This window comes from Pterocles gutturalis, unplaced genomic scaffold, assembly GCF_000699245.1.
Source record: "Pterocles gutturalis isolate BGI_N339 unplaced genomic scaffold, ASM69924v1 scaffold2658, whole genome shotgun sequence".
In the NCBI taxonomy this organism is placed as follows: Eukaryota; Metazoa; Chordata; class Aves; order Pterocliformes; family Pteroclidae; genus Pterocles; species Pterocles gutturalis.
The window spans coordinates 26,726-46,722 of record NW_010122702.1 but is presented as its reverse complement, the minus strand read 5'-3'; the positions used below and the strand labels follow the sequence as shown (position 1 = coordinate 46,722).

At 42.2% G+C, this 19,997-nt stretch overlaps 1 protein-coding gene across 1 annotated transcript in view; it reads left to right on the top strand.

Moving 5' to 3' along the window:
• Nucleotides 1-19,997, top strand: part of NOTCH2 (notch 2) — a gene marked incomplete at its 5' end in the record, with an annotated part of 80,136 nt that overhangs the window by 41,388 nt on the left and 18,751 nt on the right. Inside the window, 11 exon segments of the mRNA XM_010077586.1 lie at nt 743-856; nt 4,174-4,407; nt 4,902-5,012; nt 6,665-6,857; nt 8,403-8,548; nt 9,064-9,183; nt 9,294-9,446; nt 12,278-12,506; nt 14,966-15,164; nt 18,653-18,806; nt 19,802-19,986. Of these exon segments, the coding sequence (XP_010075888.1) occupies nt 743-856; nt 4,174-4,407; nt 4,902-5,012; nt 6,665-6,857; nt 8,403-8,548; nt 9,064-9,183; nt 9,294-9,446; nt 12,278-12,506; nt 14,966-15,164; nt 18,653-18,806; nt 19,802-19,986 (1,838 nt within the window).

Sequence of the window (19,997 nt, the reverse complement as noted above, 5' to 3'; positions counted from 1 at the left end):
TGTTTTCTTGATGGCTTACCAAAAGTTTTAAGTTCAGGACAAAAGTCTGCTCTGCATCCCTCCTTATTGACTAATGATGTTCTGGCTCCTTCTTGGGTTCCTGCTTCCAGGAAACGTTCCTGGAGTTTTTTGTTTTTTTCTTGAAGTGCCTAAGAATCTGTATCATCTGATATAAACTGTTGGTAGTTCATTAACTATTTCAGGAAGTGTATTGAAAGATACAATGCTGTATCTTGTACTGCATTCCATAGTACTAGAGTAATTCTAGTCTGAAGGCTCTAGTGATGTAGGCATTATTGTTTCATTTGAAGGTACTTGCTTTGATTGCTTGAAAGTTTTTATTGGTGGCCTCTCCGTTTTATAGCCAGGTGTACTGTCCAGTGGTGGACATCACTTGTGCTCCATCTGCTTTATTTCTATTTGACTTGGCCATCTCCATTTTCAAGCTGATGTTCCTTTGACCTGGAGGATAGAGGAACTGTTCAGGCTGGTGGTTTGGGCAAGGAACCAATCTAGCCAGGGTGTGATGTGTGTGCTTAATGATGGCAATGGAGTTTAGATCTACTGAGCTTATATTTGGGTAGTTTTCAGGTTTGCTAATAAATAATTCCTGTTTAATTGAACTACCTCAAATTACTTACTGATTTTCATTTTTTTTCTGCCTTTCAGGATTCAGTGGTGCTCTGTTTAATTGAACTACCTCAAATTACTTATTGATTTTCATTTTTTTTCTGCCTTCCAGGATTCAGTGGTGCCGTGTGTCAGATTGATATAGATGACTGCTCCAGCACACCATGTCTCAATGGAGCCAAATGTATCGACCATCCCAATGGCTATGAGTGCCAGTGCGCCACAGGTTAGTCTTGTGTTCAGATCCCCTGGATTGGAGATGGCGTGTAACCTAAATACACAAAGGGGTGGTCAGAGGACTGTCATCGTTCTTTTCTTTCTTTCCCTGAAATACTGCTTGCTTGTTGCAAAACTTTGATTACTCCTTTGCAGCCTAGTATTGAAGTACAGAAAGACTTTCACTTGTGACAGCAGTAAGTTCACAATTGATGGGAGTTCTGGCCTCCCTCCTGCAGCCCCATCTCTTGCCTCCCACAAGGTAACAGCTTCTTCTGTATTGACTATGGAATCCACGAGTGGAAAAACAGCAGTGTGAAGCCTTTTATCCTTGGCTTACCTTTCTTTCTTCCAAGTCGGATTGTATAGTATACAGTTGAAGAACAAGAGATGGACAGAGCAGTACTACTGTGTATTCTGATTTCTGTTGCATCAGGCTATTTTGTGTCAAAAGTGGAAGATTTAAATGCAGTAAAAATTGTGTCCACTGGAAGAAATACTACGCGGTAGCTGCGTGCTAGAATGTAGTGAAAATCATTTGTCAAATGTCATACGAAAATTTCGACAGAGCTGTGGATGGAACAGGGGTGGTTTTTTTGAATGCACCGAATTCCTTTACTGCACGATTAATTGCATGTTTAGTAGTGTCAGGTTTTATTATAGGATTTTCTTATCTTCAGACCTCTAGGAGTGATGGAGATATCTTTTATCTTAATTTTTACATCTGATCAAATAAGAGAGTATGGGCAGTTAGTGTTAACACTAACTCTTGACAAGGAACGAATTTTGGTTGCTTTCAGCTAATGGTGCCTGATGCATTGCTCTTGATGCCGATCCAGACTGACCAGGTGTGGAATGCATTAGCTTTAGCTTAGGGAAGAGACTGAACAATTCCTGCAGCTACCTTAGTCCCAGAATGTGCTGTGAGGTTGGCTAGACTTAATGTGCATTTTTTTTCTCATTTTGAATCATTCCAGTAATCAGATTGCTAAGGCAGATTTGACATCACTAATTTATTCTGCACTGTACAGAACATAGCAGAGATTAGCCTAAAAGTTCCTCCCCAGTCTTTCCACACACACAGTCTCCCCCTTCCCCAAAGTGTCTGAAGAAACAATGAATTTGTTGGACGCAGGGGAATGCAGTAGTTCTAATAGAGAGGAGTAACTATTCTTGTTAGAATTCTCCTTTTGATTGCCACATGTGACAGAATAAGCTGATGCTTGCAAAAAGAAGAAAAAGCCCAAATCTTCTCCACACTTGGAGACTATCTTAGAAAGTTTTTCTCAGTCTGGTGTGTGGTCTGGTTGCTTTTGTTCGCTGAGAGTGCAGAGCTTATCAGCCTTGGGAGGGATTTGGGTCGTGTGGTGGAGGGCAACATGGAGAAGAGCTGTGCCTTGAGAAGCATGATCTGGATTTGGGCACTAAACTGCTGGAACCACCTCAGTACAGAAATCCTAGGTGTCCGTGATGAAGAGGGAAGACTTCTGCCTCCATGGAGGCACGCGATGTATGGAGCATTTTCAAGGAACAGGCTGAAAGCAACCAAATGTCTGTTACTGAAGCAGCAGCTCTTAGTAAAATCCTTGATTAGTGCTTTGGCTGCAAATGGAAGAGGGGCTCTCTACTACGGCTTTGTTCCATCCTGTCTGACAGGTTCTGTACATTCTGTATTCAAGTGTTTTTTTTTCCAGTCTAACTCTTGTCTGCACAGAGGGAAATCGGATTTCAGTAAGGTATGTTCAGTTAAGAGATCAAGAAATGTATCTGATCTTTAAGTGGTTCAGTTGAGCTGCAGTAGGAGGCAAGGTGATAATTTTTGAATGAATGTATGCTAAGTATTATATTTAATATTAACAGCCTCTCTAAGACTGAAATGTGGAATTCATCATTGAGGCAGGTCAGTTACTGGAAAGCAATGTTTGAGTATGTTCTTGCTCCATTAATCTCGTATTATGAGTGATACGTGTTCTCTGAATGGTAATCGCCAGCTGCCAAAGTGATTGAAAACTGCAAAATGTTTGGCCAAATGCTGTACAGATAGCTCTATTTACTGCTTGCTTTTTGTCTTTTCTTTCCCTTATGGCATTATTCCACTTCTCCTTCCCAGTGGTAGATCATGGCTTTTCTTTTCTTGAGTTGTCTTAGGTCTTTCCTCTTTTCTTTCCCTCTTTTTTTTTTTCCTTCCACTGTTTGTCTTCGGTTTGTTTTTCTTCCTTCCCTAACATCTTTTTATATCCATCTCTCTAACTAGCTTCCCTTCCCTCTCCCCACCTACTTCCACTCCCATTCATCCATGCATACGTTCGCAGAACTTGGAAATGTTAACCGTCACCTGGTATGTTTGACCAGAGAAATAACCACAAACCTGTATGAAAAATGGGGAGCCTGTTATCCACTTATAATACTCAGGTGAGAATCACTCTTCAGCTGTTGAAATTCCCTGCAGCTTGGTTTGTATCAGTCTCCAGTTGGTGTCTGAAATTTGAAGTCTACCTTCCTAATCTTCAGCTGCTGGAGAGCAGCGTGAGCTGTTGCTCCAAAACCTCGTCTCTGAAAACCATTTATTTTAAATTGTCCCTGTTTCATCTAGCTCTGCTCCATCACGGAAAGCAGGGTTCCTGAGGGAGTTGTTTGCTGCTTTTGGCTTCCTGAATCATTGCTTTAACCCTTCTGGTGAATAGATTCTGTCCTTCTCTGTTGCTCAGGATGTTTCCCAGCTGAAGCATAATGAAACAGGCCAAATTGCCGCCTGTTTCATTGCTCCTCACTGAAGAGGTTGCATGCAGTCTTTCGTAACTTTGCAGTTGATGCTTGGTTGGAGTTACTAAAAGGTTTCCCAATGAGAGGGACAGGAAAATTTTTAATAAGCAGAGCTGCAGAAGCTTTGACGCGAGCCGGGGTAGTTCCCTGGGGAAGGTTTCTGCCGCGTCTTTGCAGTAATTTCTTCTACCAAAAAGTCAGCCCCACTGGTATTGTGTGGAGGAAATAATGACAGGAGAGTGCCTTCAAACAGTTTATACTGATGAGAGTAAATATTTCTCATGGAGGTCTACAAGTTTCCTCTCATTGCTACTGTTCTGAATAAACTGAAGATAACCGCTTCCAATGGCAGGATTGTCCATGCAAGATGATGTTCTGGAATGCTGTGAGCAGTGGAAGAGTGTTGTTTTCCAGGGCTGGAAAATGGGCAGCAGTTGAGATGCCCAGTTACCCTTTGTGCTGTCTGACGCTTTGCAGATTCTTAATACGATTCTTTCTGTATTTGCATTATACTCCTCATAGCAGTTACCTTCTTAATTACTCCCGTTCATGATTTTTCCTTAGGTTTTACTGGCCTTCTGTGTGAGGAGAATATCAACAACTGTGATCCTGATCCTTGCCACCATGGGGAATGTCAAGATGGGATTGATTCGTACACGTGTATATGCAACCCTGGCTACATGGGTGCCATATGCAGTGAGCAGATCGATGAATGCCACAGCAATCCCTGCCTCCATCAAGGGCGCTGCATTGATTTGGTGAATGGCTACCAGTGCAACTGTTTGCTGGGCACGTCAGGTACATCAAGCACAAGCGGAAGGGATGGATTCTAACAGAATTCAGGCATTTAATTATTCCTTGTATGTGCTAAACTTGCATATAGAGATAAGCTTGTGGTCTGAGAGTATCATTTTCACATTACCTTTCCTTGCTGCCTTTTGCTGTGTTTGTGTGGATTGCCCAACCCTCACTGGTACTGCCACTGGTCTTGGAAGAATTTACCTTCTCTTTACTCCCAAAATTTAAGCATACAGAAAAAAAATAGGCACGATGTTCAAAATAGTTTATTCTTTTGTTTAAACATTTAGCACAAGTTCAGAGTCCTATGCAGTCAGCACCCAGGTGACATTTCTTGGTGTCACAGTGCTTCTGCATCATGACCTGTTTAAGTTGCACCAATGCATATGTAACTTTGATGCATGTAGGATTCTTCATGTGGCTATTTCTGGGAAATAGTTTCGTTGTCTTCCTTGTAAGATTTGGCCTCCTTATTCCTCTGACTTTTTTTCCAGGGGTGAACTGTGAAAATAACTTTGATGACTGTGCAAGTAACCCATGCATTCACGGGGACTGTATTGATGGCATTAATCGCTACAATTGTGCTTGCAAACCTGGATTTACAGGTAAAGTCAGCTACCTGATAGCTTTGAGTTGCTTTGAAGATGGTTATCTGGGTAACTAAGAAAACTGTTCTTTGCATACTGACTGCAAGGGTTTCGGCTGGTATCTCGGTAAATCCTTCTAATCTTTGAATCTCAGCGTCTTACATTACAGCAAGTTCTACCAAGCAGAAAAATGGCCTAATCTGTGCTGTGAAATGCCATTCTTGTTAGGTAATTACGTCCAATTCATGGTTCTTGGTTTTATAACAAATAAACCCATGTGACTTCGGTTTATTATTTACAGCTTCTTTCCAGGGACAGAGAGATTGTGGACAATATAGAGGGGTGTTTGATTAGGCAGTACCTTGGGCTTTGACCATGAACGGTATTTCTGTGAAAAGCATTTACTCAGTGTTCTAATGAACTGCTCTCCACTCTGAAATCTCCAACTCGATAACCTGCTCTTTCTGTTACATTGTGTGGTCTGTCCTGTTTCCTTTTTAAATTATAAAGACTTATCTAATATAATAAATGTAGTGCTGAAAAAATAAGCTTTTAGGCACTTCTGGGTCAATGCTTAGAACTGTAGATCTACGTCAGGACTATTTTAGATGGCGAAAGCACATCTCAACACTGTTTATAATGGACTTAACATGTTTTGAGCCATGTAGGGCAATATGCTCATAAAATAAAATTGTTGTAAGGCAGTTGGCACTGTTTATAACTGTTTTCTCATCACGTTTGTTACTGTTTATTACTGGATGATTCTAATTAGAATTGATCTGAAATGCATTAGAAATAGCACTAAGAGGTTTCATGTGTCTTGTGCTTTTCTCTTGGCATCTTTCTAAACTTCTGACACTCCTTCCTTCCTTTGGCTCTGGCGTGGTGGTATTCTTTAGTGCCCAGAGCAGGAAGAGGCATGATCCTGATCACTCTTGCCTTTCAGTCTTTTTTTACTGGCATACCATGTTTGTTATCCTACTGGACTTCTTACTGTTCTGCTGTTAAAATCACTCAGTAATATGGTGAATTGGCATATTCTGGTATTTAAAGAGCTGACTTGCATGGGGTCTCATTACTTTGTCCTTTCCTTATGTTAAAAATGCTTCCAACTTACTGCAACGTTCACTTTGTTTAGCTTTCCAGCCTCAAAAAGTCTTATGGTCACTACTTAAAGGATCTTGCATTCGTAATCAGAGGCAGGCAAAACAGGAAACGGTGTTTTTTAAAGTCCCTTTTGCGCAATAAACCACAAGAACTATATTTACTGCAGACAGTATGCTGTATTGGTTGTTCAAAGGGGAGGTACTTTCAAAGCAGAAGAGCAGGGCTACGACAAGTGGAGCTCAAGAGGTTTGTTCCAAGCATGATACAGTTGAGTGATCTTTGTCTTCCTAATGAATGTTAACTGGTGAATTTTAGTGGAATTCTTTTGAGATTCTTGAATGGTTTGTAAACGCTTGTGGAGTGTGAGTGCTGTTTTCCAGGCACAGAAAAGTATTGCCTTTCAAAAATGCTTCTCTTGACTTCAGTTAAAGCACGGAGGCATGCAAGATCTGTCCCGCTGCGTTGCCTTTACTGAGTTGTGTCTCAATGTATATTCTCACAGACATGCAAAGCAAGTGTTCCTATAAGAAATGCTACTTCATAAGTGTTGGGTTTTTTCCTAGGCCCGCGTTGTAATGTGGACATTGATGAATGCTCATCCAACCCCTGTCACAATGGTGGAACATGTATAAATGAAGTCAATGGCTTTCAGTGTGTATGTCCTGAAGGTTACCATCATCCTCACTGTCAGTCACAGGCAGATGGCTGCCTCAGTAATCCCTGTGTACATGGCAACTGCACACACATTGCTAGCGGGTAAGTACTTATTGTCACATTAAACTTATCTGCTGCTTTCTGTGTTTTGGGTTTTTTTTGCTTTGCCCAAAATTCCATCTTGACTTGAGGTTTCTCATTTTCTGCTAATTTTTCAGATTAGGGTCCAGAGTTACCTGTTGCCTATGGCATAATCGCAGTGAGGTGTAGTCCTGTAGTCACCAGCTGCAGTCTGTGCTGTTTCAACATAGGTTTTTCTGTCCTGCATTGGATTATTTGCTGTGTTTGCATGGGCATGTAGCACAGAGTGGACTGCCGCTGTCTAAAGGGAGGGTTTGGCAATTCAAGTGAGTAGAATGAATGCAATTAAAATAAAGAAATGGTTCCAAATTGAATCTTTGGAGAGCAGTAGCTATGTATTCCATCAAACTCTAAAACATTGAGCGTGGAAACTATATTTGCTAGTTGGTGCTGTTCTTGCTACCCAAATACTCTGTATTAAGGAATAGACAGCTTTTGACACTAGGAGGTAGAGCGGTGTTTGGCTTAGAACAGTTTCCCAAGGCTGAGATTTCATCAGCTGTAGTCGCACTGTTGCATACCCAAGAGAAAAAAGGGAAGGCTTTTTCTGGCTATTTTGATGGCAGGAGTTGCTTCTGAATCTTCCCATCCAGGGAGACCAAATGCTGATTTCAGGAGCCCTGAATCAGACCTCTTTTTGGTAAATTAATCTGGGCCTGTGGACTCAACAGGTTTGGGGAGGTGGGACTTGTGTTTGTGAAACTTCCCAACTGTGCATGGAATAGCAGTACCTCCCCAATGCGTGCTGCGTCCTGGAGAGTGTTGTCAGCACTTGGGCAAGGAAGCGATTTACCACTGCGTGTAGCGCTGAAGGACCAGATTCAGCACTTTCCCTGGAGCTGGCAGGAAGGCTGCCTTTATTGCCAACTCAGCCTCCATGTAAGCTTGGGAAACAAATGTCTTGGTTCATCTTGTCTGTTTGTCACCTGCATTCATATTTATGCCCGTGTACCCCTTACGCTCAGTGCCAGATAAAATAAATCTTGTTTGCATGATGGGGAGGGAGGCCAGTGTGTGCATTGTGTGACCTGAGTCCAGGGCGATTCACCAAGTCCTTGGTCCTACGTCATACGAGTGGAGTACTCCTCTACATCAGGTTTTGAAACATGATGGAGAAGATTGCTCCTACTCCCAGCCAGCTGTTTTCATTTGTAACCACTACTTGGTATTAAATGAGTCTAGTTATCTTTGGAACCTATTGTTCCTCTCCACTTTTTTAATCTTTTTTTTCTGTCTTTGTTTGAACGTGTTGTGATGGTCTTATCAAAGCAGAAATATATTGCTGGTCGACTGAGCACTTTGTGAAAACTGTAAGGGAGGGAGTGTGGTTTTAAGGGAGGGTTTGTTTTCAAAACCATACAGCTGGGGTAAGCAATCTAAATGTAACTTTGGACTCTCTTAAAGCGACGTCTTCTGGTTGTGTCTCCAAAACTAATCTGCAGGAGAAACTGGTAGAAGAGTTAATTTCAGAGTTCTCTAAAATTACTGCTTTTTTTGCCTTTAAAGGTACAAGTGTGTCTGCGACCCAGGCTGGATAGGAGATTACTGTTCAACAGAAGGGAACGAGTGTAAATCAAACCCATGCCAGAATGGAGGAACTTGTGAGGATCTGTTGAATGGATATAGATGTACCTGCAGGAAAGGATTCAAAGGTGAAAATTCAGAGAGAAGTTTCTGTTCCTTTTTTCCTTTCCACCTCATTGCACCCTTAGTGCCATGTTCATCTTTTCATTAAACTTCATGAAAATAAGAATCAAGAGGGGAAATGCCATGGTTGTATGAAGTTAAATTACAGTCAGTTTGTGTAGACACGATACGGTAGTAGAATACTTAGACCATATCTGAGCCTTCTTTGGACTCATTAAGTAATGTCCTGGTGGCAGCTCAGCTTCATTTTCTTTGTGGGAAGGTTAGACTGAAATCTAAATGCACTGGGAACTGAATGGGCATTATGCCCAGAATTACCATGGCTGCTGTCTGCTGGTACCCGTTCTGCCCATGAGGAGTGCTCTGATTTCCTTCTTCTGCTGAGATTTTTCAAATATGGAAATGCTGTCCACTGCTGTGTGGGATAATCATACAAGTTACAACCTCTTTGCTCATTCTTCCAAGAAGTGCCAAGCTCTTAGCAGCATCCTCTCCTGGTTTTTCCCCTTCTGCTCGCCAGGTGTGAACTGCCAGGTAGTGGTTGCTCCTTGTTCCCCTGATCCTTGTGAGAACTCAGGAGTTTGCCAGGAATCTCCTGACTCCGAAGGCTACACCTGCCAGTGTGCCCCTGGCTGGGAAGGTAATGTGGATGGGGAACAGGCTGTACCTGCAGCACTGAGAAGGGTTGGCATTGAGCCTTCTGGCCATTGCCTTGGGAGAGGTCTTACTCCTGGACTCTCCATGTTTCAGGGGAGAGATGCACGGTGGATATTGATGAATGCCTCTCAAAGCCCTGCAAGAATCATGCTCTATGCCATAATATTCAAGGCAGTTACCTGTGTGAATGTCGGCCAGGCTTCACTGGAGGAGACTGTGACAGTAACATTGATGACTGCCTTTCAAGTGAGTATCAGCAGGTTGTGCTGTGTTTTCCAGTTTTTACTAAAAATGATGTTGCTGTGCTGTTGGTGACTGCTATTTGACAGATACAGAAAGCTCTTATAATCTTTTACCAAAAAGAAAAAAAACCTCTAAACCTGAGCTTTGTAAGACTTGCATGTTTGAGGCATTCAAAACTCATCACGTTCAGCTGCTAGGAATGGACTGTGGTGTTCTAACTGATGGCAGGAGTTGTCCCCAGATTCTTAACTTGAAAAGGTCCTTAGAGTTTGCATGCTTTAATAAGGAGCGCTGTTAAATGAAGAATTATATTTGCCTGAAATTTTAATACACCCAGTTAAAGTAACACTGCAGGGCTTACCTGTATTTCAACGTTAAACTTGATTGAGGTGTGGTGGGAATCGGGTATTTCCTGAAGTGTCTCTGTCTGACATTAATGTTATGAGCGAGTGGGTCCTGTTGCTGTTCCAGTTAATCTGTATTTGAAAGCAAATTAAGCAGCAGGAAGGCCCTCTGTTCTGGAATAGCTACCAGTTGCAGGATAGCCCATACACTGGTGAGTACAGGAATTGTTTAAATTACAAGAAAGCAAATGTTAATTTTAAACTAAATACATAGTAACTTCTTTTTCTCGCTGGGCATATTCTGTATCATCATCAGATAAGATCAGAGGCTCCTGAGAAGTATCATGTGTTTAAAAGTTCATCTGTTACTATTTGAAAAGTGCTTTATCAAACCTCGAAGGAGTTCACAATGTTGTAATTTTTTAATTAGCTCACTCTTTAAAAAAAACAAAACCAAAAACAAAACCAAAAACCCTCTTTTTTATTAGAGTAGCTTAAAAAAACCCTGAAGTCTTAAAGACTTTAGCTATGAATTTAGGGAGCAGTTTTTTTCTCATTGAAAAAAATTTAAATTTGTGACTGCTATAGAGAAGGATCCAAACAAGTCTATTAGCAAAAGTTACCGTGGGAGACCCCAAAGCAGCGCTGCTGAAAGAACTTCTAAGAGATCTGGCTCAGCCTGAGCTTTTGATTGCCTCTTTCTGAGCAAACAGGTACAGTACAAAAAATGTCACGGTGCAGTGACCCAAAGCTTTGCTTACTGAAGCCAACGAAATTATTGTTTGTCTTGTTAGTTTTTATGTAGGTGTCTGAAAATAAAAACTTTTCTTTAAGTGTTCATCTTTTGCTGTTGAACAGCTGGGAACTCTCTGTCTGTTCCTGAGTGTGGTGAGAGCTGTGAGATTCATCCCGTGGTGTCTGCTAGGCAGCACACCCATGAGGTTGAAGAAGAATTTCAAATTACTGCTACAGCTGATTTCATTTAGCATAACAAAAACCTTCCATAGCTTGAGCCAAATGTCTTTAATCTATGAAGCAAACAGACCCTCCAACAACAAGAACTTATTGAAAAGTTGATACTCGAGTCTCCTTTTTCTGTCGTTAAATGTGCGGCACAGAAAATGAATGTGCAGCTTTTGGCTTCAGCCATAAATGGCTGGCTGCCCTGGTGCCGCTTTTGCCTCCAGCCATAAATGGCTGGCTGCCATAGACAAAACATTTTATAGCTGCCAGGGGTCTCACTTCCAATGTGCTTTTTCTCTGCAGTAGTCAGATGACCTTTAAATGGATGCAGGTGTGTCTCTTACAACACAATTTTTTTTAACATGTGAGCATACTTCTCAGTCAATAAATGAGCTTTAATTACCTTGCACATCTGTTTTCTTTGTCAGTGAATAGAATGATCTTGTACCTATGTTGAATGACAAATTTTTGGTGGATTCTATTTTGCATTTTAAAGTTTGTATTTTAGTAGTACTTAAAGATAATCATAGATCTAAAAAAAAATGCTCCAAAACCTTTTTTTCATCCCCCCTCCTCCTTCCCCTTTTCCTCCCCCCTCTAAGTTCCCCCCCCACCTTCATATAGATAGGCTTTTGGTCTAGTGCAGAGTAGAAAAGGAAACTGGTTTCAGAGGCAGTATCCAACAGTAATGTGGGTCTTAAATCCAGAAGTGGAAGGAGCAAGGCAGGAAGAAGCTGCTGAATGGTGGAGCTCTTTCTGGCAGACTGGGAATTGTGGAAGTAGAGGGAGTACAGTGGTAGTCAGTGGCTTAGACCAAAAAATGGTGATACACAAGTAGCGAGATCATGGTAGGGATAAAGAAAATGTCAAGAAATGCAGAGGCGAGAAGAATCCAAGGTTGTGTATGAATTTGTGAACTTTTCTGCCAGCCTTTCCCCACTCAGCCTTGGATATTGGGAAAAATGCTAAGTGCTGGGTAACCCGTAAGTACTCATATGTATGTATGTGTGTGTATATATATATATATACACACATTAACTTACACATACATATTTCATTTGGTTGGACTACTTTCATGCTTGAAATGAAGCACACAAGTTCTTTTGTGTATTGAGCAGTGTCTGGAAAAGAGAGAATGGTCTGAATTCTCTGATGAGTAAGACTTGGTAAGGAAGAGGAAACAGTTGCTGTGCTGCTTGTATTGTCTTTCTTGGTAGGCATTTATCGAAAAAGCAGAGTTTGAATTTTAAACCAGGAGACTTTGGGTCTGGTTTTGTTGGTTTTGGCTGAACAAATCCCAGCAGAGACACTTTTAGGCCCTGAAGCTTGGTCTTGTTCCACACCTTCTTGTGAATTCGTTGTGGATAATGCTTTGCAATTATTTCTTCCACAAAGTGGCTCAGAAAAACTTGTCAGCAGTCTGTCATGGTGTGAGCTGTGTGACAGTTTTTTCCCAAAAGCTGCTGCTCTAGGCCTGGCCTTTGACTGTTGCCCATTTTAACACTTACTGTCATGCTTTTATCCTAGATCCCTGCCAAAATGGAGCTTCGTGTGTGGATGGGATAAACTCTTTCTCGTGCATCTGCCTCCCTGGATTTCATGGAGATAAATGTCAAACAGACACCAATGAATGTCTGAGTGAACCGTGCAGGAATGGAGGCACGTGCACCCACTATGTCAACAGCTACACGTGCAAGTGTCAGCCTGGGTTTGAGGGAACCAACTGCGAGAACAACATCGATGAGTGCACTGAGAGGTGAGAGAACTTCGCTGTGCTGCTGCACTGGGGAGCCACACCGTGTCTGCTCCTGGCTTGAAGTCAGTCCTACTCAGAACCAGTTTTTAACAGTGAGGATCTGTTTGCCTGCCTTTTGTCACTGAGGCGTGTTTGTGATTCATGCAAGGATAACTTGCTTACCGTGTGCAGGATACCAGCTGAAAGGCAGTTGCTTGTCGAAGTTGATCTTGAGTTTGCATGGCTAGGTAAAAGTCTGGTTCCATTATAGGAGTAATATGACAGTGTTTAGCAATTGTTAAGACAGTAACAGATGCTAGCTTATTAAAACATAAATCATTTACATTTTTATAAGACCATTATCATATAGGGGAGGGGAAATAGTTGTTTGGTTATGAGCAGTTACTCTGAGAAGTACAAAAGCTGCAAAAATGGAAGTGATGGCCAACTCTCAGGAAGGCAGGAAAATTAAATTAGCCCTGAGTTGAGTTATTGACTGCAAGTGATGTGAAGAAGCAACCAGGAGGAACACTAAATCCACAAATTCCTTACTGGAAAGGTTTCATCATCAGAGATCTTTTAATGCTCACAAATTGAATGCGGGTTAGCAGTGTTAAGATAAGACCTGAGGTTGTTCTATGGGGGAGGGTGTGGAACTGAGTTAAAATGCTCAACAGCTGTTCCTTATATGAATGGTTCACTTGGTAGTCTTAAAAGCTCTTTGGGAGTTAACCTTGTGTCTCCATCATCTGCCTGCATATTTATTTTAAGCTTTGTTAAAACGGTTGTAAGCAACTTCAGATTCTCAAATGGAAACAATTTCTAACAAAACTTGAAGTGGTTTAAGAAAAAAAAAAAAGTCTGTTCTGCTCTAGGTACCAGAAAGAAATAAGGTGCAGAGCTCTTGGTATTCTCATACATTTTTTGCACACAAGGAAATGATCTTTCTTATCTTCTATAAAATTGCATTTGTAGGGGAGGAGGTATTTTAACATCTTTTGCTTAAGAACAGGATTGTGTCACTGATGAGGGTGTGTTTAATTTGCACAACAGTTGTTTAATCAAGTGAAATATGTTGGGTGTTTTAGCAGAAGGCCTGGTTCTTCCTTGAGGTTCATCCTGTTTTTGTTTTCGTTATCAGTCAGGACAGAAACCAGTCTTGCAGGTATGAATGAAGGATGTAGCAATTTTCAACGCTCTGCCAAGCTAAACCAGTCACGCCTTCTCAACCAAAATTTCCTGAGCTATACTTAAGAGTGCTGTGATGGTTGGCTAATTTGAATTTGATTCAAATAATTCTTCCGCGTGTTGTGTGAGAAGCTGCCTATGAGAGAGTGCCATCTTCTTTTGGAGATGGGTACCTGATTTTAGTGAAACCCACTGAATAATTGACAGTTCGTCTGTCTTCTCTTCCTTGTTTTGCCGTGAATGTAAACAGCAGTATCTGCTCCCTGTAAAACAGAATTCAGCCCACAAGGCAGAGGAACATCTCTGATAAATAGGTTAATGTTGATAGGTTAGTGTTGACATCTCTACGGTAATCCCAGTCAGAATTTAGATACTTAAAATTTGCTCTGGAAGTTCAAGGAGGTGAGTCAGTGGCTTCTCTCATGGAAGAGCCCTTTGACAGTGCACAAAACAGACAACAAGGATAAGTTTGTTTCATGTACTTTATCCAACTGATTATCTTGAGTCTGATCTAGGGTTATTTTCTGAGGAGCAGAAGTTTCCTGGCAGGCGTTTCTTTAGCAGGAAAAAGGAGTCAATTTTGCATGAGGCATCACTTCTCCTAACTTTCCCAGTCACTTCTCCCTAAGTCACCTAATCTGGCAGAATTTCTTATGAACAGAAGATTGGGGGGGGGGGGAAATTCCTTTGATCTGAATTCTGCTAGGGCATGTGTGAGTAGTTTTACAAATCAAGGACTTAAAGTTCTCATGAGAAGACGAGGATGGGATTTAGCAATACCAATACTTTCACATAATTTCAGTAAAGAACATGCTTGTGTTTTGCATGTTATATGAACTTTTTCCTTGAGAAAACATAGCTGGAACTCCTTTGAAGCTTTAAAAACAAAGTCAGTTGTTTTGTTTCTCATAATTTGTAATACAATTGTAATTTGTAATGAAATTTGTATGAAATTTATCAGTTTGAGAAAGCCACACGCCTACCTGGTACAGTACTGTCTGTGGTCACATTGAAGCTGGGAAAATTTCATTAAATGGGTTACCTCGATCACTAATGACTCATTGAAACCATGCTTTACTTTCTTTTCCTTCCAAGGTAAAAGTGAGCGGGAGAGTGAGCTGGCGTCCTCTTGAATTGCTGTTATCTCATTTATGCTATTTTAACAGGAGTTTAGTGGTCAGGAGATCCTGTAATCTGGTGTTCTCTCTCATTTCAGTAATGTTTAGATGCTGTTTTGGCTGTGAGCTGATTGCATTTTGTCTCAGCTTACCTTTCTTCTCCCTCTCTTGCAGCTCCTGTTTCAATGGTGGTACTTGCATGGATGGGATCAATTCCTTCACTTGCCAGTGTCCAGTGGGCTTTACAGGACCCTTCTGCCTCACAGAAATTAACGAGTGCAACTCACATCCTTGCTTGAAAGGCTCTTGTGTGGACAGCCTAGGCACATACCGATGTATATGTCCTCTGGGCTATACTGGGAAGAACTGTCAGGTGGGTGATGTTTTCTCGCCCATTTTACACAGGGCGCTGTTGTTTGAACTGTCCAACAGCAGAAGTGACTGGGTTAGACGTGAGGTCCCAGATATGGCAGAGCTCTTCTTCCTTCAGTTCTGGTAAGAGGTGGTTGGCCCCTTTAGACCCGGGAAAAATAAGTCCAGCACCTCTCTAACAGAGCAGATGCCCCCGTTCAAAACTCTGGAAATCGAAAGTGTCTGTTTGCAAGGAGGGAAAAATGCTTGGTTACTTATGAGGACAGGTGTCATAGGAACTTTCTAGAATAGTTTTCTTCTTAAATGGAAAACAGCTGTCAGCTTTGAGAATGGCTGCGTTTCATTTGAAGTATAAAATTTTCCTCATTGAAGGAAGAGCCCCGTATTAAGAAAAGCACCAAACAAACACAAAACAAAAAGCAGAATTATCAGTCTGATTAGCAGGACCTTGATTTAAACTGATTTATTTTTATACAAGGAGGTGTGGTTATGCCAGGTTGATGGTAGATTTTTTTCTCCATCAGCAGCTCAAAAATGTTTGGGGACAGTAACTGACGTGATTGTCCTGTTCACAACCTCAGTATAAAAACCTCTAGCCTTGCAGACTTAAGTTCAGGCAATTTACAGTTTTCCACAGTTAAGCATAGGAGCTGCAAGCCCATACTGTAAATGACTGACTAGTACCTATTAAAAACTTGAAACTTGGCATATCACCGTGGAAACAGAATGACGATTCAATTTTTTCAATCAGCATTTATTTCTTTTTGTTCTATGCTTATTAAAAAAGTAAGAATGATTTGAGATTGCTTCTAGTTTTGGAACAGTAAACACTGTATTGGCTTCCTTCATAAGCAGTCTGGATGTTGCCATTTAACAGAAAAAAGCCAATCAGTGAATTTCTTAAACTGCTGAAAAACGCTATAATGTTGTAAGAATTTTGCAGCTGTCTTCGGTGCCAATGTGTCTGTGTAAAGCCGTGGGTGTTAGCAGTGGGGGAGGTGCTTTTCCAGAAGTGTGTTGCTAGACATTAAATTGTCAAGTCTGCTTCTAGGTATTGCTAATGGAGGAAGTGAATGCAAAGTAATGAAGTGACATAAAAAAGCAACCCCTCTGCTACCCTAATTATGCATTCTGGGCACACCACTGAAACCTCATTGGGAGAATTAGCATTGAGAGTGATCGTGAAGTCCTGTGAAGTTCAGTAGTTCCTCTTCTGTTATGTTTGCTTTGTTTTCACTTGAGAAAAGGCTTAATGTTCTTGTCCCCAAATTAAATGTGGTGCATTCTCAGAAAGTCTGCTTTAGATTGGGAGAAACTTGGTCATAATGTCATTACTCATTTTACACAAGGAATCAGAACTTTCTAAATTCATAAGTACTATTCAGAGCTGTGTTGGAGAGATTTATAGACTACAGCTACACTGTAGTTCTTGTCTTAGTGGTAAACTGGCTTGACCTAATTAGCAAAGCTAAGGAAGCAGCACAAAATCAGACAATGATTCATAAGTTATAGAATTTGCATGTAAAACAGTCAGCTACTCATTACAGATGCAGAAGCAAGAGGCTCGGTGTTTTTCTTCTTCACGCTCAACTACATGTGATAAAACTTAATTCGAAGTTCCTTTTTGGTTGCCTGTGAAGGCAGGCACAGATTTTTCTGTTTTAATCTTTGTGAGGAGAAAGTTTGCATCTGAAAAGCAGAACTTTCAGCAATAGCATTTTACAGCCAAAATTCAGTACTACTCGCTTTAAAAACCTCATCCTTCCCTCAAGTCGATCTGAAATCAATCCAGTAGCTGTATTACTTTGGAGACTTAAGTGCTCAAAAAGGAAATGATGGTTAGTGGCTGGTTTATATTAGGTCAGGCAGAGTTATTTTGGGTCCTCACTCCACTTTCATATGATGATTTTTCAAGTTTTAGTATTTTGTTTGGAAATTGGGTTTTTTTTTATGTAAGGAATCAAGAAAAGCGGTATACTTTGGCCCATCTTCAGTTCATAAAACAGTTGCTCTGTGTGTCTTTATGGCTCTCCTCTGGACCTGCTCCAACCAGTCCATGTCCTCATTATGTTGGGGGCCCCAGAGCTGGATGCAGTACTCCAGGTGTGGTCTCACGAGAGTGGAGCAGAAGGGGAGAATCCCCTCCCTCGACCTGCTGATCACACTTCTTTGATGCAGCCCAGGACACGGTTGGTTTCTGGGCTGCAGGCACACACTGCTGGCTCGCGTTCAGCTTCTCAACAACCAACACCCCCAAGTCCTTCTCCTCAGGGCTGATCTCAACCCCTGCATCCCCCAGCCGGTATTGATACAGGGGATTGCCTTGACCCACGTGCAGGACCTTGCACTTGGCCTTGTTGAACCTCACGAGGCTTGCACAGGCCCCCCTCTCCAGCCTGTCCCCAGCCGGTATTGATACAGGGGATTGCCTTGACCCACGTGCAGGACCTTGCACTTGGCCTTGTTGAACCTCACGAGGCTTGCACAGGCCCACCTCTCCAGCCTGTCCAGGTCCCTCTGGATGGCATCCCTTCCCTCCAGCATGCCAGCCACACCCCACCCAGCTTGGTGTCTTCAGCAAACTTGCTGAGGGTACACTCAATCCCACTGCCCATGTTGTTAACAAAGGTGTTAAACAGCACCAGTCACCCTGTCAGCCCCTACGGAATGTCACTTGTCACTGGTCTCCATTTGGACCTTGAGCCATTCACCACAGCTCTTTGAATGCGGCCATCCAGCCAGTTCCTTATCCGCCAAGTGGTCCTTCCGTCAAATCCATGTCTCTGCAATTTAGAGACAAGGATGTCATGCAGAACACCGTCAAATGCTTTGCACAAGTCCAGGTAGATGATGTTGGTTGTTCTCCCCTTATCCGCCAATGCTGTAACCCCGTCATAGAAGGCCACCAAATTGGTCAGGCATGATTTGCCCTTAGTGAAGCCATGGTGGCTGTCACCAATCACCTCCTTATTTTCCATGTGCCTTAGCATAGTTCCCAGAGGATCTGCTCCGTGATCTTGCCAAGCATAGAGGTGAGACTGGCCAGCCTGTAGTTCCCCAGGTCTTCCTTTTTTCCTTTTTAAAAAATGGGGGTTATATTTCCCCTTTTCCAGCCAGTGGGAACTTCACCAGACTGCCTCAACTTCTCAAATATGATGGATAGTGGCTTAGCAGCTTCATCCGCCAGTTCCCTCAGGACCCGTGGATCCCTCTGCACAGCAAGGTGTGATGATCAGCTTACTCTTGAAATGTTGCTGCCATCTGGGATTTATTTCTGTGTACATTTGCTCTTTCCTAGGCATGCGAGCTCTTGAGACTGTCAGTGAAGCACCTGGCTTAGACTTGGGAAGTTCTGTCCCTTTCTTTCCAGTGCAACATGGAACCAGTTTTGTGGAGCTCGGCTTGCTTTCTTTGCTGCTTGAACTGGTACTCTGAGTAGTGTTTCCTACTGCTCTTGCTATATATCATGTTGTGGGTTTTTCTCTCCAGAAACTTATGGATCTGTGCAGCAAGTCTCCCTGTAAGAATAAAGGGACGTGTGTCCAGAGTGGAGTCCAGACTCGATGTGTCTGTCCGTCTGGCTGGACTGGTGCTTACTGCGATGTGCCCAATGTCTCGTGTCAAGTGGCAGCTTCACAGAGGGGTAAGTAAGCATCCTCTGTGCTTTAACTGAAAACATTTCCCCATACATCATTAATCTGTGACTCTTTTCCCCGTGCACCTGTGAACACAGCATGCACTGGAAATCCCGTAGAGCTTTGCTTCTAGGTGGTCAATCATGATCACTTCTAAGCTAAAAAACTCTCTGCAAAACTGTGTTTGGGAGTCAAGGCTTTCTTGATTGTCTCTGACATAAGAAGATAGCTTCTAACATAAAAATATTAGAAAAGAAGAATTAAAATATTTTAGGAAGTTTCAGAGTTTCAATAACACTGTTTTATATGGACTGCCTTTTTGGAAAATACATCAAGTATTTATGCCGTTCTGCTAAGTCGCAGGCAGGCCAGGTTTAAGACATGTTGCCCTTGTACAAGAAAGGCATCTTGTAACTCGTGATCTTTGTAAGGGTTTTTGCAGAGAATACTGGCTCCTAAGTGCACCGTTTAGCTCCCTAGGCAATACCATGGCCCCCCAAAGTAGTAATTGCCTGCTTCCGGTGATGTACATGTCAAAGATATGGTTAAGTGAATTTCTTCCCGGAAGGTGGCTTGTAGCCCAGGATGATGCCATTTTCAGTCCAGACAATCCAGACAAGCAGATTCAGTGTCAAAGGAGAAGGGTGTTGTCCTGGGTTAAACCGAGACAGAGTTAACTTTCTTCATAATAGCTCCCATACCTTTTGCAGACGTTCTAGGTACAAACACTGAACCTTTGTATTGCAGCAGTAGTACTGCAGATGTGTATTCACCAGCCAGTGGTGAAATAATACAGCAAGGCAAATACTTGATGGCAGTGTCGATGCTGATGATCCAAAGGGGACAGAGCAGTGACTTCATTTGAGGAAGCCACTTCAAATTTGAGTTTCAACTTTTCGGTTTGTTGGCTCTAGCCATATTCATTCCTGGCTGAGCTACCAACACTGGCAACAAGTGTGTGTGTGCGTTATGTGTTTACTCACTTTATTTAACTTCGTTTCAGGCGTCGCAGTGGACCAGTTGTGCCAGCACTCTGGTCATTGCCTCAACGTTGGAAACACGCACCACTGTCAGTGCCAGGTGGGCTACACGGGCAGTTACTGCGAGGTGCAGCTGGACGAGTGCGACTCCAGCCCCTGCCAGAATGGTGCTACGTGCCGGGATCACCTGGGTGGATACCAGTGCGAGGTAATGCACGG